Consider the following 17,201-nt stretch of genomic DNA (forward strand, 5'->3'; position numbering starts at 1 on the left):
GCAATTCTTTCTTTTTTAAGAATATATTTTTAATGATTTCAGAGAGGAAGGGAGAGGGAGAGAGAGATAGAAACATCCATGAGAGAGAATCATTGATTGGCCTCCTCCTGCACACCCTCCACTGGGGATTGAGTCTACAACCTGGGCATGTGACCTTGATCAGAATCAAACCCAGGACCCTTCAGTCTGCAGGCCGATGCTCTACCCACTGAGCCAAACTGGTTAGGGCCTCAATTATTTCTTTTTAAAGCTCTATCATTGTTCTCACAACTTTCCACTTTGCTGCTATCACTAACCTTCTCAGGACCCATGGTGACTTACTGTACATATCTCTATATATAAAAACCTAAGCAACCGGCCAAACAGCCAACCAGCTGACCAGCCAGTAGCTATGATGCGCAATAACCACCAGGGGGCAGGCGCTCAACACACAGGCATGGAAACATGGAACAGACTGATGAATCTCAGAGGGAAGGGGGTGGAGGGAGGACGGGAAGAGATTAACCAAAGATCTTATATGCATACTAGTGGCCCGGTGCATGGGTTTGTGCACTGGTGGGGTCCCTCAGCCTGGACTGCAGGGATCAGGCCAAAACTGGCTTTCCGACATCCATTGAAGGGTTCCGGATTGCGAGAGGGTGCAGGCCAGGCTGAGGGAACCCACCAGTGCACGAATCCGTGCACTGGGCCTCTAGTTTAATAATAATAAGCAGCAACAAAAGCAAAAAAAACCATGAAAATATTCACAGCACAATTTCCTGAGATGTTAACAACTTGAGGTTTAGTGTAAACTGACTCATACTCACGCCTTCTCTCCTTTGTTGCCTGAGGGATGAGTGACTAGTCATACAGGTATCAGCATGAAAGGGTTGTTGGGTTGAGAACTGAAGTTTTGTCCCACAACCAAGACATTTTTTCCTGTGAACAACTTGGTTGAGAACCAAAATGTTCAAGATGGATATGTTTGCGAACTGAGGTTTGACTGTAAATACTCAGAAAATGAGAACCCTCCGGGTGATAGCCACATCCAGAGAGGGAAGCTTTTAATCTGTTCAGGGGTGTCAGAAGGCTTTACAGATGAAGTGACCCTTGAAATGGGTTCTGAGGGATGAGCAGGAGTTTCCCAATTCTATTTGGGTGGGCAGGGTATTCCAAGCAAAGAGATTAAAAAGAGAACTTCACAAAGTCAGACATTATTGGAGCCATGGAAGGAGCTGAAGGAGTGGTAGAGAAAGAGGCTGAGAAACCAGGCAGAGGAGCAATCCAAACAGTCCTTCTTTGCAGTCCTTAAAGGTATCAAGGAGCCAGCTGATGCAAACAACAAAACCCAGATTCAAGCCAGCTTAAACAAGATTTAGTACCCACATGACAGGAAGTTCAGCTCAGGCAGACCCTAGGGTTGGTTAACTGAGCATTCATTGCGGAGCCAGGGCCTATCCATCTCTGCTCACCTGGCCCAGCATCAGCGAGGGCCTTACAGGGTCCGCTCTGCTCACACGCTGCTGAAGCGCTCCGCGCCTCTCTGCACCTCCTTCGTGGCTGGTCAGAGCTGAGTGCCTTCCTGCAGCTTTCCCCCTAAAAGCAAGACGTTTTCCCAAACACCCTCTGCCACTTGACTTCCCCATTCTTGAACCTATCACTGATGGGGAGGTGAGAGGGCCCCCGAAGATCAGTCAGACCCAGGCTGGGGTACACAGCCAGTTTGGGAAGCTGTGGACACCTGAACAAAGTGGGGTTCCATCAGTGAAGACGTAAGTGTAAGCAGGGTCATCCTGGCAGCTATGCCAGAAAGATTTCAGCAGGGTAAGCCCAGAAGCAGGAGCCCTGGCAGCAGAGGGCTGGAAATGCGGCAGGGAGGAGGGCTGTCATCCTGAGGAAGCCATGTTTCCTCAGCGCAGCCCGACCTGGTCGACCCGGTCTGTCTTCCAGCTGCACTCACCCATTCTTGCCGCAAACAAGCCCTCTTCACTGGTCTCCAGCCACATAAGCCTTCCTTAGGTCCCTGCCTTCATGCTGCCATCCTGCCTGGAATACTCTAGTCCACCTGCTCTTCTCCCCTTTCTGGTCACCTCCTTCTCAGCCTTTAGACCTCAGCTCCACTGCCACCTCCCCAGAAGGTCTCCTTACTGTCATTAATCACCAGCCCCCTACGCTTTTCCCTAGCACACAATTGGAATAGATTGTGTGAATAATTGTGTTAGTAATTAGTTCTGCAGTTACTCATTAATATCAGATTGTAAAATCCACAAGAGCAGGTACCTCCTCTGTCTTGGTCACCGCTGTGTCCCCAGTGCTGAGAATGGCGGTTGTTCACATAATAGGTGCTCAGTAAGTCCTGAGTGGCAGAACAGACACACATCTAGTTATATGCGACGAGAGCAGTGATGGCGAACCTTTTGAGCTCGGCGCGTCAGCATTTTGAAAAACCCTAACTTAACTCTAGTGCCGTGTCACATATAGAAATATTCATAATTTTTTTTGATATTTGCAACCATAGTAAAAAAAGATTTATATTTTTGATATTTATTTTATATATTTAAATGCCATTTAACAAAGAAAAATCAACCAAAATATGTATAAAATGAACAAAAACAGAAAAACAATGTACATTTAGGAAAAAAAATAAAAACAATGATAATCAAATGGTATGAAAACTAGAAATTAGTGACTTTTTTGGTGCTGAAGTTTGTCTGCTAATTCTTCAATTGCAGGTTCATACTTGGTGCACTTCAAGGCCAAGCAAGCGCCACTAACTTCATCTGTTAGCCGGTTTCTTTTGTTTGTTTTAATATTATTTAATGCTGAGAACAAAGTCTCACAAAAATATGTTGATGAAAAAATTGTTAGCAAAGCCATCGCTAGATTTTTTATGTCGCTAAAAGTGTCAGGTCGCCGAAGCCGGTTTGGCTCAGTGGATAGAGCGTCGGCCTGCGGACTGAGGGGTCCCGGGTTCGATTCCGGTCGGGGGCATGTGCCTGGGTTGTGGGCACATCCCCAGTGGGGGATGTGTAGGAGGCGGCTGATCGATGTTTCTCTCTCATCGATGTTTCTGGCTCTCTGTCTCTCTCCCTTCCTCTCTGTGAAAAATCAATAAAATATATTTAAAAAAAAAAAAAGTGTCAGGTACTCTGTTCCAAGCACTCAAAATTTCTTGTTCGTAGTTGCACTCTTCTTCATTATTCAAACGATTTCATTTCAGATTTTCAAGTTTCGACCTTAAGTCAACAAACACATGAGTCCAAATGCTACCTTGAAAATCTGCAAGTTGGGGGAGAATCGAAGATGGCGGCATAGGTAAACATCGGAGACTGCTGCCGCAAACAACCACTTCAAAAATACAACTAAAAGTCGGAACGGACATCAACCAGAACCACAGGAAGGCTGGCTGAGGAGAGACTCTTCAACTAGAAGGAAAAACAACAGCATTCCAAGGCTCAGAGGAGGCGCATTGTGGAAAATTTAAAGGTACGGTGGTGTGCGCGCAAAGCGGGCTGGTGGCTGAGGGCGTGGTTGTCGTTTTCAATCAGGAGGGAGTCTCAGACTCTGGGCTACAGATCCGGGCGAGTCTCTAGGAACCCAGACTCAAACCGGAGAAGCGGGACTGTCTGGCTACGGTCCCTCTGAGGTTTGCAGCGGTTGCTGGGACAGAGAGGCAGAGCCTCTGGGGACGGACTGAGAGCAGCCATAGCTGCTCCCTCCCCCCGCCCTGTTGAGCCTGCCCCGCCCAAGCCCTGCGCAGAGCCATTTGCCGGATCGCCTCAGGCAAAGGCTAGATTAGCACCTCCCCAGAGGACAGAAGTTTTCCCACAGCTGATCCTCACAGCCAGTCGGCCTGGTGGTCAAATCCCTCTAGTATTAACTACAACAATTAAGGCTTAACTAGAACAAGACTGCGCACAAAGACCACAAGGGGGTGCACCAAGAAAGCATAAAAGATGCGGGGACAAAAAAGCATGACAGAAATGGAGGATATGTAGCTAAAAATCGCAATTTTGAGGGCTTGCAATAAACTTGAGCAGAGCCTCACGAAAACTAATGAGACCCTCGATGCTATGATAAAGAAACTAGAAAGTAAGCATACACGGACTGAAATAAAGAATATTATACCCAATAGCAGACCAGAGGAGCACAAGAATCAAACCAAAGATTTGAAATACGAAGAAGCAAAAAACACCCAACTGGAAAAGCAAAATGAAAAAAGAATCCGAAAGTGTGAAGATAGTGTAAGGAGCCTCTGGGACAGCTTCAAGCGTACAAACATCAGAATTATAGGGGTGCCAGAAGATGAGAGACAGCAAGATATTGAAAACCTATTTGAAGAAATAATGGCAGAAAACTTCCCCCACCTGGTGAAAGAAATGGACTTACAGGTCCAAGAAGCGCAGAGAACCCCAAACAAAAGGAATCCAAAGAGGACCACACCAAGACACATCATCATTAAAATGCCAAGAGCAAAAGACAAAGAGAGAATCTTAAAAGCAGCAAGAGAAAGAGACTCAATTACCTACAAGGGAATACCCATACGACTGTCAGCTGATTTCTCAACAGAAACTTTGCAGGCCAGAAGGGAATGGCAAGAAATATTCAAAGTGATGAATACCAAGAACCTACAGCCAAGATTACTTTATCCAGCAAAGCTATCATTCAGAATTGAAGGTCAGATAAAGAGCTTCACAGATAAGGAAAAGCTAAAGGAGTTCATCACCACTAGACCAGTATTATACGAAATACTGAAAGGTATCCTTTAAGAAGAGGAAGAGGAAAAAGGTAAAGATACAAATTATGAACAACAAACATGCATCTATCAACAAGTGAATCTAAGAATCAAGTGAATAAATAATCTAATGTACAGAATGAAATGGTGATTATAATGAATCAGGGACATAGAAAGGGAATGGACTGACTATTCTTGGGGGGGAAAGGGGAGTGGGAGATGTGGGAAGAGACTGGACAAAAATCGTGCACCTATGGATGAGGACAGTGGGTGGGGAGTGAGAGAGGAGGGTGGGGCGGGAACTGGGAGGAGGGGAGTTGGGGGGGGGGGGAAGAGGAACAAATGTAATCTGAACAATAAAGATTTAATAAAAAAAAAAATTACTACCAATAAATAAATAAATAAATAAATAAATAAATAAAAGAAAACCTGCAAGTTGCATCTCTAAATCATCAATTTGCATCCATTGGAAATCCTTTAATTCCAAAGTACTGTAAACAACTATATCGGGATACTTAATTATTTTAATGGTCTGTTCTAGGCTTCTAAATTGGTCGAATCTTTCACTGAACTGTTCAAATAATGAGTTTACTATATTCTGGTACATAAGTATGGAGTCCATTACACTTGTTGTAGTGGCCTTCTAGAAATACTTTTTTATACGAGGAAAATACTTATAAGTTTTAGTTTCAATATCTCACCTGAAAATTTTAAGTTTATTTTCAAAAGATTTGATGTATCCAAATATAACATCAATACTTTTGCCAAAACCTTGTAATTTTAAGTTCAGTTCATTCATATGAACAGAGAGATCTGTAAAAAACATCAAATTGCTGACCCACTTATGATCATTGATCTGAGGAAAGTTTGCCAGATCCTTCTTCTCAATAAATACCGTAATTTCTTCAAAGCACTCCACAAAGCGCTCAAGTACTTTACCTCGACTCAGCCATCTCACATTATTGAACATCAGTAGTCCACTGTAGGTTGAATCAACTTCCTGTAAAAGTGCAGAAAATTCTCGCTTGTGAAGGGGCCGAGAAGCTATAAAATTCACAATTTTTGTTACAACTGACATTAAATCATTCAATTCTGAGAATCCCGATTTGGCACACAACACCTCCTGATGGATAATGCAATGAAAAGGTACAAGTGGATGTCTAATAGCTTCCATAAACAATTTCAGGAATCCCACATTTTTTCCCACCATATTTGGTGCCCCATCTGTCGTGACTGACACAATTTTAGAGATATCAATGTTTAGGTCATTGAATGTTTTTATAACAACCTTACATATTTCGTTTCCTGATGTACTCACTGGCACTGATTCTAACTTCATCAACTTTTCTCTCAATGTGAGACCATCAGAATATCTAGCAATAATGGCCAACCGAGCATTTGATGTGACATCAGTAGTTTCATCAAGAGAAATCGAAAAATATTTACAACTATTTAAGTCTTTTTTTAATTGATGTTGTACCTTTTTGTTAAGATCTATTATTCTGTCTTTGATAGTATTTCTACTGAGTGGTAACTCAGAAATTCTTTTAATAATATCATCTTATTTTTCATATCATGAAATAGAGCTGGTGCACATCTTAGAAATGTTTCCTTAATAAATTCTCCGTCACTGAGGGCTTTTCCATGCTGAGCTATGGCGTGAGCAATACAGTAACTTGCTGATGTTAAATTTGTAGAGCATCTTACAAATTTAATGATGGTGTTATGCCCAGAGTTCGGGGTCCCCAATAATCCACGACCAGGGAGCCTTTTCCGATGCAAAAGCAAAGGGTCTTTTATTCAAGCCCGGGACTTGGTCCCCCTCCTGCCTCCATTACTGGATGCAAGAGAGAGCCCCGAGTTCTAAGAGAACAAAGAATTTATAGGGGTTGGGACAGGGGGTGGGGGCTCACTCGGACCACTAATTTGGCCGATTCTGGTTGGTTGAGTGATGGGGGGGGGGGGGGGGGGGGGCTAATGACGCAAGGGTAGGGTGCAGCTAGGGTCTGGTTACACAGACAGGAGGTGGCTAGCATACTTTTGGCCTTGGGCTAGTTTCCTTGCGTTCCTATTGGCTGAGATAAGGGCTGGCTGAGCAACTGATACATTCTATGGCTTTTGCTTGAAGAGGAGTTAGGAACACGGTTATCAGCCCCGTTCTGTCCTTTCAATGGAATTTGATTGACTTTTATAGAGGTGTAGCTGCCTAGAAATGTATTCCTTCCTTTCATCGATACTTTTTTTCAAGAGCTGACAATGATTAGTTTCAAAATGTCTCTTTACATTCCACATTCTGCTTACTACTGTTTCATTACACAGTACGTACAATGATCTGTTGTTTCTGTCGACAATCCCGTACATCTCGGTTCATATGTCTTGAAAGGGTCGGCTACTGCTACTTCCACTTCCTTTATCATTCAATCTTGCTTTTTTATTTTTTTGATTCTCCAACACAAGGCTGCAAAAATAAATAAATATAAATCACGGCGTTTTTTATAAAAGGTTGATAGGTTTCTTACCTATTAACTTTTTGCAGTGTTGTTGCACTGACTCCTGGTACAAAACAATTCAAAGATAGTATGTATAACCAACAAATATATGGTGCTGTATTCAATTATCCGACACACAGAATGTCTCGTCGAGCACTGTTGCACTGTATATCTTTTTCTTCTTACCCTCCCACTCCTGTCTCCTAACGAACATGGCGATCAAGTATGTCCATTTGCCAAGTGCACCCGAATGCACGGGAAGCTTACCGGGGGCACATGTTGACAATAACGAGGCCGTTTCCAGAATTGGGCATTTTGTCACTCGAGTAAAAATAAAATGTCATGAGTAAAGATTAATCTCTTTATATTGCAATTCTTAGCCTTTTTATATTAATGTCAATATTGGAACAATGTATCTGGGATGTTTTCACTATGTATCTTTGCTACCCAACACCGATGTACATACATGTTTACATCCAGTTTTAGAATTGCATTATTGATCATGAGTAACGTGAGTAATAATATTACTCGAGTGATGCCCAACTCTGGTCGTTGCGAGAGACAAATATTTGAATTATGCATTTTTTTGTCTCTGTCGATGCGTGTCACTCAAAATGAGTTCGAGTGTCACCTCTGACACGCGTGTCATAGGTTCGCCATCACTGGTCTAGACAGCATGCCATTCCACTCCCCGCCTTTCACCATCTCAGAGAGATGTCCTACAACTTCTCAGTTGTAGTAACTGACAACCAGGCAAGCAATTCTTGCCTAGAGACACACAAATCAATTCTGTCTGCAGGATGAACAACTCTCACAGCTGGTAGAAAAGCTGTTTTGTGCCCACCTGAGCATCTGTTGCAACATTCCTTTCCTCAGTATAAATCTGCCCCTTTGGCCCTAACCTGGTTGGCTCAGTGGATAGAGTGTTGGCCTGCGGACTGACGGATCCTGGGTTCGATTCCGGTCAAGGGCATGTACCTTGGTTGCGGGATCAATCCCCAGTGGGGGTTATGCAGGAGGCAACTGATCGGTGTTTCTAACTCTATCCCTCTCCCTTCCTCTTTGTAAAAATCAATAAAACATATTTTTTAAAAAATCTGCCCCTTTGTCTGACTTCTCTTTTGAATGGATTGTAATATCTTGGTTCCTGCAGTTCATTAACGTTAAAAAAATATTTAACATGTGCTCGTGTCCTAGTGCACACTCTATCCATGGTATAAGAACCAAGACTTTTTTGGGGGGGGGGGCAGTAGTTATCCTTTAACAAAATAAGCAAATAAACAACTAGCACGTTGATAGTGTAAGGTGTTATGGAGGAGATAAAGCAGAACAAGGAGGGGAAGGGCATGCCACTCTGGAGAAGGCGCTCAGGGAAACCCTCCTGGATAAAAGTGCTGCCAATTACTCCTTATCTGCCCTTCAGAGGTACCGGTGCGTCCCGGCTGGCCTGGCAGGACAGCCTCTGAAGGGTGCGAGGGCGCCAGCCTGGCAGGGCGGGCTCGACGGGCCGACGCGGGACCAGCGGTGGGGACCTCGGCGAGGCCGCGCGCAGGCGGGGTCCGCGGTGGGCGTGTCCGCCCAGGCCCCGCCCCGTGACGTAAGGCCCGCGCCTGCCCGTCGGCGTGAGCAGCCAGCCAGGCGGCGGCGGCGGCCGGACGCGGGTGGCCGCGGGCTCAGCCGCGGTGCGGGGGCCCATGGCGGCGGCGGCGGCGGCGGCGGCGGCGGCGGCGGCGGCGGCGATGGCGAGCGGCCAGGCGGCCGAGGGGCCCCCGGGGCCGGCGGCGGCGCTGGAGCTGTGGCTCAGTGAGTAGCCCGCGCCCTGGACGCGGCCCAGCGCCGCACGTGAGGCCTGGCTTCCCGCTCCCCGCCTTTCCTCCGGGGCCTGCCGGGCGGGGTCCGCGGGGCCGCGGGCGGAGCCCCGTGTCCAGCCCCGGGCAGGCCTTCGCGGGTCCCTGACGTCGGGCCTGTCTTCCGTGCCGAGCCCTGAGCCGAAAGCCGGTTTCAGCCGCGGTGAACCCGCAGGGGGTCCCGAGCGGCGGCTCCCGTCGCTCACCCGGTTTGGAGGCGGGGACGTGCCCCCTGCGCTCCGGGGCTGGGAGGGTCCTGCTGCCGTCTCTCCTGCCACCAGTCCTTCTCCTGTGCGTGGTGTTCGCAGGGGCCGGGCGGCTGACGGGTAGTGTCGCCTCCCGTGAGCTTGACCCCAGGGTGGGCCGGTGACCGTCCCCGGGTTACCGCGGAGGAGCCGAGAGCCCAGGGGGAGTGTGCGCCTGGCATCGGGCTCGGAGGGGCGGGGCGCGGATGCCTCGCACCGGGTCCTCGCTCACAGAGACAGTTTTCGGTTGATCCAAGCCCCTAACATCGCCTTGTTTATAATGGGCAGAGGGACGCGTTGGTTTGACGTTCGGTAGTAGGAATTTTTGTTTTCCCCCTGGGGACTGTTTCAGTGGGTATAGCATTTGAGTGGGTAATGGAGGCGACGACATTTCAGACGGAACCACAGTGCACAGCTGCGGGGCAGGAGGCGGCCGGGGTGCGCGGCCGAGAGGCCAAGGCTGCAGGGCGCGTTGGGGCAGGTTGTTCAGGGGCTTGTTGCTGCAGAAGGGAGTTTATAATGTATCCCGTGATGTGGGGTTGAGGGGCAGAGCGTTGGACTTCGGCCAGAGGATTTGAGACCAAGGACACCTCTTCAGAGTATCGCCTGCCGCCATGTGGCCTGAGACTTCGGGTGGGGGGGGGGGGAGTGTTAAGGCTCTTTTGGTGGTGTTTTGGGGCTCAGGTGGGACAGAGGCTTTAGGACGGAGAGTAGAAACAGTTAGCAGGCACAAACCAGCCTGGAGGCATTCGAGTGGAGGCCAGAGACGGGGAGGAATCCGGGCTGGGTCCCAGGTTTCTGGCTCCGTAGCTGGTTGGTTCCAGACGCGTCACCTGTCGGGAGGAGCTGGTGTAGGAAGGAGGAGACAGTGGGTTGTGGAGGTTGCGGTGATGTTGGCGCAGTGAGAGATCCTCTCTAGGTTAGTTGGTCGGCCCCAGGTCAGGTCAGAGCTGCAGGTCAGCTTGGGACTCTTCAGTTCATTGGCATGAGCTTGTCCAGGGAGGCTGTGAATATGAGGAAGGGCAGAGACTTGCATGGGGAACCTCAACATTTAAGAAGCAGATAGGACCCGGCCAGCGTGGCTCAGTTGACCTATGAACCAGGAGGTCATGGTTCAATTCCCAGTCAGGGCACATGCCTGGGGTGCAGGCTCCATCCCCAGTGCGGGGCGTGCAGGAGGCAGCCCGTCAGTGATTCTCTCTAATCATCGATGTTTCTATCTCTCCCTTCCTCTCTGAGATCAATAAAAATATATTCTAAAAAGAAAGAAAGAAAAAAAGAGAAGCAGATAGGAAAAGCTGCCTGAAGACAGGAGAAGCAGACAGGGGTGGGCAGGTGGGAGCTGGGAGGTAAAAGGTGAACAGTAGACTCAGGCTGGAGTTGCAAAAAGCTCGAGTGGGCTGGGTGAGAGGACAGCAGGTGCTGGCCCACTGACCGGACCGTGGACCCTCTCGATGACCAGGTGGAAGAGATGAGAGGGAAAGTGCCCAAGGCGGTTCCTCAGCTCCAGCTGTTTTAGGCCGACATAGTGCCAGAGTTGGAGAGCTTTCAGTTTTTCACATAGGGCTGGAACCTGCATTTTTACGTGAAATTTTTTGAGTTTTTAAAAGCCGATAACTATACCCTGGCCAGGTTGCTCAGTTGGTTGGAACCTCGTCCGATTGTGCCAAAGTTGTGGGTTTTATCCCTGGTCAGGGCACATACAAGAATCAACAATGAATGAATAAATAAGTGGAACAAGTCAATGTTTCTCTCCATCCCTCCCTCTCTTCCTTTCTTCCTTGCCCACTCTCTCACTTTTCTACCCTCCTCTCCCTCCCTTCCTCTCAAGTCAATAACTAAAACATTAAATAAATAAATAATAAAAGCTGACAACTACTTCGAAAATGAAGTTCATCTAGTCCAGGCCAGGCAGAATTAATCTGTGGGGAGATGTAGTCTCTGGCTATCAGCCCCTCCCCCCCCTTAAAAAAATGTTTTTATTGATTTTTAGAGAGAGAGGAAGGAAGAGGGAGAGAGATAGAAACATCAATCATGTGAGAGAAACATCATTAATAGGCTGCCTCCTGCACACTCCCTTCTGGGGATCAAGCCCATAACCCCGGGTATGTGCCCTGACCGGGAATCAAATCAGTGACCTTTTGGTTCCTGGATGGACGCTCAACCACTGAGCCATACCCAGCCGGGCTAAATGGTGTTTGGATATGAAATGGAGGAGAGAGAGTAGCCAGAGGGAATTCGGATGTAAAGGAGGTCTGAAAAGGAGGTGGGCATCACTGAGCCCCTCTCTGCTTGATGTTGCTTTGGGGGAACTTTCCCTCTTGAATTCAAGGTCCCACGTTCAAGCCATTGCAGAGGGGCTTAAAGGTGCTCAAGGTCAGAGCTAGAGCAGAAAGGGAGACAGAGGACGGGCACCTTTTGTTTTTCTGAATGTCTGGGAAGGAGATAAAGATGATGGCACATGCAAGTAAGTTTGTCAGTAACACCCCTGTAACCCCCCCCCCAAAAAAAAAGTGTTAGGGGCTGATGGGGTGTGAGGAAGGTGGGGGTGTCTGGGAATGGTTGGTAAGAGAAACAGAAGGGAGCCCACCTGGACACTTGGGGACACGGTTTCTCAATTTCAGTGCTGTTGACATTTTGGACCTTATAATTCTGTCCTGTGCATATAGCTGGTTAGTGGAATCCCTGGCCTCTACCCACTAGACACCAACAGCACACACCCTTTTCCCAGTTGGTCAAAAATGTCTCCAGACACTGCCCGATGTCCCTTGCGGGGGAGAGGCAGGATCACCTGATGCCTCCCGACCTCCACCCAGTAGGAGCAGAGAAGGTGAACTAGAGTTAAACCAGAGTTGTGGGAGGCGGGGCTGGGGCACTGAGGGGGTGCAGTGGGAGGATGAGGGTGGGGAGGTTGCAAAGGCCAGGGCAGCAGGCTGGGTGGAGAAGGAAGTCACTTAGGTTGCTGAGGACTGCTGAGCTTGGGCTCATTGACAGGCTTTGCCTCATCAAGCAGGGCAGCTGAGTTTCCAAGAGGGGACTAGAGTCAAAACAGGCGCCTTTTAGGGTCATAGGCATCAAAGGAATCAATACCTGTGAACACTTGGAGTAGTGCCTGGCACATAGCAATGTGAGCTACTGTTATCATTAGTCTTTCTAGTTGTGAGTGACAGAACACTAGCTCATATAGGATTCCCAAAGACAGGGGAAAAGGAAAACCATTACACCTAGAATAGGGAAGGCGTAGTTCCCCAAAGGGTCATCAGGAAGCTGTTACCAGAAGTTTCACGCTTTAAAAATACACACAGCAACTGTGTCATTCAGGAGTTTGCCCGCGTGGATAATTTTGGTCAGTGTTTCACATGACTGTGTGTAACTGCCGGATTCCTGTTAATGAAAGCCCCAGACACCCCGATGCATGGGTGTACTGTGGCTTGGCTAACCAGTCCCCAGTAGTGGACATCTTAGGTGGTTGCCAGTCTCTTGCTATTAAAAGCAGACCAGGCCCTCTGGGTCTCTGGGATTCACGTAGCTGGTCGTGCCGCCAGCAGGCAGTAGCTTAAAGCCGGGTGCTCAGTGAGTCCCTTCCAGCTGGACCTCCTCCCAGGGGTGTGTCCTGTCTTTTTTCCAGCCCCACTTGTATGCCTCCCTTGGGGATTAGGAGTGTCTGGGTTACAATCTATTTATGTCTCGGAGCTTCTCCAGGGCTGAGTTCAATCTCTGTCGAGGAGCCCAGCACAAGATACCCTTCAGCATATGCTTGTTGAATGGCTGCTGGGCCGGAGCAGTCAGTGCACCTCCTGCGGATGGGTCCCCTCGCAGTGCAGTGCCTGCTGTGGATGGGTTGAATCCGATGCTCCTTAGGGCTCCCCTGTCATATAGCACAGGCTGCTCCGGCCGGCCAGAGGGCCAGAGGCATGCCCCTGCGTTTGGGTGCAGGGGGTGGGAGGTGGTATTTCTTCTGGATTAGTCACTCTAGGATGAGTCATTTCACTCACAATCAGAAGTGTAAGCAGTTTTCTTTCCTCTTTTATTTTAACTTTTTTTTTTTTAATTTTAGAGAGAGAGGAAGGGAGAGGAGGGGAGAGAGAAAAACGTTGACATGAGAGAGAAATACTAATCAGCCAATCTCTGCACGCACCCTGGCCAGGAACCAAACCGGAGGCCCCCACTACACAGGATGATGCTCATCCAACTGAGCCACACCAAGCCAGGGCTCAACGGTTTTCTTTTCTTTTCTTTTCTCTTCTCTTCTCTTCTCTTCTCTTCTCTTCTCTTCTCTTCTCTTCTCTTCTCTTCTCTTCTCTTTTCTTTTCTTTTCTTCCTTCTTTCCTTTTTAACATTTTTATTGATTTCAGAGAGGAAGGGAGCGGGAGAGAGAGAGAGAAACATCAATGATGAGAGAGAATCCTTAATTGGCTGCCTCCTGCATGCTCCTAACGATTGATCGAGTGTGCAACCCGGGCATGTGCCCTTGACCGGAACCGAATCTGGGACCCTTCAGTCCGTAGGCCTTTGCTCTATCCACTGAGCAAAACCGGCTAGGGCTCAACAGTTTTCTTAATATCTCTTACCGAGTAGTCTACTTGAAATGCCTACACACCTTGCTTTTATTTTTTTTTTTATTTTTATTTTTTTTAAATTAAATCTTTATTGTTCAGATTATTACATTTGTTCCTCTTTTTTCCCCCCATAACTCCCCTCCTTCCAGCTCCCACCCCACCCTCCACCCTCACTCCCCACCCACTGTGTTCATCCATAGGTGCATGATTTTTGTCCAGTCACTTCCCGCATCTCCCACACCCCTTTTTCCCCCAAGAATAGTCAGTCTATTCCCTTTCTATGTCCCTGATTCTATTATAATCACCAGTTCATTCTGTACATCAGGTTATTTATTCACTTGATTCTTAGATTCATTTGTTGATAGATGCATGTTTGTTGTTCATAATTTGTATCTTTACCTTTTTCTTCTTCTTCCTCTTCTTAAAGGATACCTTTCAGCATTTCATATAATACTGGTTTGGCGGTGATGAACTCCTTTAGCTTTTCCTTATCTGTGAAGCTCTTTATCTGACCTTCAATTCTGAATGATAGCTTTGCTGGATAAAGTAATCTTGGTTGTAGGTTCTTGGTATTCAGCACTTTGAATATTTCTTGCCATTCCCTTCTGGCCTGCAAAGTTTCTGTTGAGAAATCAGCTGACAGTCGTATGGGTATTCCCTTGTAGGTAATTGAGCCTCTTTCTCTTGCTGCTTTTAAGATTTTCTCTTTGTCTTTTGCTCTTGGCATTTTAATGATGATGTGTCTTGGTGTGGTCCTCTTTGGATTCCTTTTGTTTGGGGTTCTCTGCGCTTCTTGGACCTGTAAGTCCATTTCTTTCACCAGGTGGGGGAAGTTTTCTGCCATTATTTCTTGAAATAGGTTTTCAATATCTTGCTGTCTCTCATCTTCTGGCACTCCAATGACTCTGATATTAGACCGCTTAAAGCTGTCCCAGAGGCTCCTTACACTATCTTCACACTTTCGGATTCTTTTTTCATTTTGCTTTTCCAATTGGGTGTTTTTTGTCGAATCTTTGGTTTGATTATTGTACTCCTCTGGTCTGCTATTGGGTATAATATTCTTTATTTCAGTCCGTGTATGCTTACTTTCTAATTTCTTTATCGTAGCATCGAGGGTCTCATTAGTTTTCGTGAGGCTCTGCACAAATTTATGGCAAGCCCTCAAAATTGCGATTCTTAGCTCCATATCCTCCATTTCTGTCATGTTTTTTTGTCTCCGCATCTTTTATGCTTTCTTGGTGCACCCCCTTGTGGTCTCTGTGCGCAGTCTTGTTCTAGCCAAGCCTTAATTGTTGTAGTTAACACTAGAGGGATTTGACCCCCAGGCCGACTGGCTATAGGAATCAGCTGTACGGAAAACGTCTGCCTTCTGGGGAGGCGCTAATCCAGCCTTTGCCTGAGGCGATCGGCAAATGGCTGTGCGCAGGCTTTGGGCGGGGCGGGATCAACAGGGCGGGCGGAGGGAGCAGTTATGGCCACGCTCAGTCCCGTTCCCAGAGGCTCTGCTTCTCAGAACCCCGGCAGCCACTGCAAACCTCGGAGAGAAAGCTGCCCTCAGGTTCCAACTGATGCCGGATAATCCCGCTTCTCCCGTTTGAGTCTGGGTCCCTAGAGACTCGCCCGGATCTGGAGCCCAGAGTCTGAGACTCACTCCCGACCGAAAACGACAACCGCGCCCTCAGCCACCAGCCCGCTTTCGCGCGCACCTCGGTACCTTTGTATTTTCCACACTGCGCCGCCTCTGAGCCTCGATTTGCTGTTCTCTTTCCTTCTAGTTGTAGAGTCTCTCTTCAGCCAGCCTTCCTGTGGTTCTGGGTGATGTCCGTTCAGTCTTTTAGTTGTATTTTTGAAATGGTTGTTTGCGGCAGAGGTCTCCGGTGTTTACCTACGCCGCCATCTTGGTCTCTCCCTCGTAGCTGATCACACCTTGCTTTTATTAAGCTAATCTATGACAGTAGTATTATTTGTGTGCCCAAGTGCCAGTTAAATAAACGCCTTGGTGCCAGGGGTAGCCATTCTCAGTGCCCTGATGGGGCAGTGATGGTCCAGAGACACAGGAAAGGGGTTCTGTGAGTTTCTTGCTGGCTATGCCCTCTCAGGGGGATTGGCGTCAGCAAGCCACTCATTAGGGGATTGGCATCAGCAGGTCTGGGTAGTTGCTTTGGCCCAGTCGGACCCAGTTTCTGTGCTGTGGGGGTCATGTTCTTTGGAGCTGCTCTAGGCTTCTGAAGTAGCTGGGGTTATGTGTTGGGAGACCCAGTTATTTCAGAACTGGAATAGCCGTCTCCTGGAGTCAGCAGTCTGTCCAGCCACCTGGCCAAACTGCATAGCAAAAGATGAATCATTCATTCACGTAGTAAATACCTGTGCCAGTGACTGTGTTAGTGCTGGAAGGTGAATGATATGGACCTTCTTGCCTAGGGAGCTGGTGACTTAGTGGCAAGAAAGGCAAGGAAACGAGTTCGCAGAGATGTCCTACCTTTATCCAGGAACTGAAGCCTTTACTGTGAAGAGCGTGGGCCAGGAGTCAGGCCGACCTGGGACAGTTATTGTCTCTCCTCTTATAGCTTTGTGGATGGGCGGGCCTCTTCACTAGTAAAGGGTGTCCCAAAATTCACGCGAGAAGTAATTTTGATAGAAAACACAGGTTTATAATTAAAAATTGTAAATTTTTTAGTGATTCATAAAGTATACAGTATAGGGTTATGTATGGAATAGCATATCGGGTAAATGGCCTCCACGGCTTTGCTGGCACATACACACTCTTTTGTTATTGCCTGAGGAGCCGCATTTTCGAAGAAGAATGGTCCGATGATGCCTCCAGCCCAAAATCCGCACCAAACAGTGACATGTTGTGGATGCATTTGTTTCTCAACAATCACTCGTGGATTTTCTGAACCCCAAATGGGACAATTTTGTCGATTAACCAAGCCATCAAGATGAAAATGAGCCTCATCGAAATTCAGCCACATTTATGCAAAACGGTCATGGAAAATTTCAACAAAAGAGTGTGTATGTGCCAGCAAAGCCGAGGAGGCCATTTACCCAATATGCTATTCCATACATAACCCTATACTGTATACTTTATGAATCAATAAAAAATTTACAATTTTTAATTATAAACCTGTGTTTTCTATCAAAATTACTTCTTGCATGAATTTTGGGACACCCTTTAAAATGGTGAGATAATAGGACCAATTTCAACTGTTCTGAGGCTATAAGGGAAGGAAGGCCTGATTGGGAAACACTCAGCATGGTGTCCGGGCCACAGGAAGCTCTTTAAGTGGCAGCTGTGACTATTGTTGCAGTTACTTGGGGTTAAAACGAACCTTGAGTGAGATCTGATG

General features: G+C 47.4%; 1 protein-coding gene across 5 annotated transcripts in view; it reads left to right on the forward strand.

The window, feature by feature from the left end:
• The first annotated feature begins 8,924 nt into the window (after positions 1-8,924).
• GGA2 (golgi associated, gamma adaptin ear containing, ARF binding protein 2) overlaps positions 8,925-17,201 on the forward strand; it is a 49,113-nt gene continuing 40,836 nt past the window's right edge. For all 5 annotated transcript variants that reach the window (XM_070413682.1, XM_070413683.1, XM_070413684.1 and 2 more), the window contains exon 1: positions 8,925-9,006. In XM_070413682.1, the coding sequence (XP_070269783.1) occupies positions 8,943-9,006 (64 nt within the window). In that variant the 5' untranslated portion in view covers positions 8,925-8,942. The remainder of the gene's footprint in view (positions 9,007-17,201) is intronic.

This window comes from Myotis yumanensis, unplaced genomic scaffold (assembly GCF_028538775.1).
Source record: "Myotis yumanensis isolate MYYU_CA2020_CCGP unplaced genomic scaffold, mMyoYum1.0.hap1 SCAF_4, whole genome shotgun sequence".
Classification (NCBI taxonomy): domain Eukaryota; kingdom Metazoa; phylum Chordata; class Mammalia; order Chiroptera; family Vespertilionidae; genus Myotis; species Myotis yumanensis.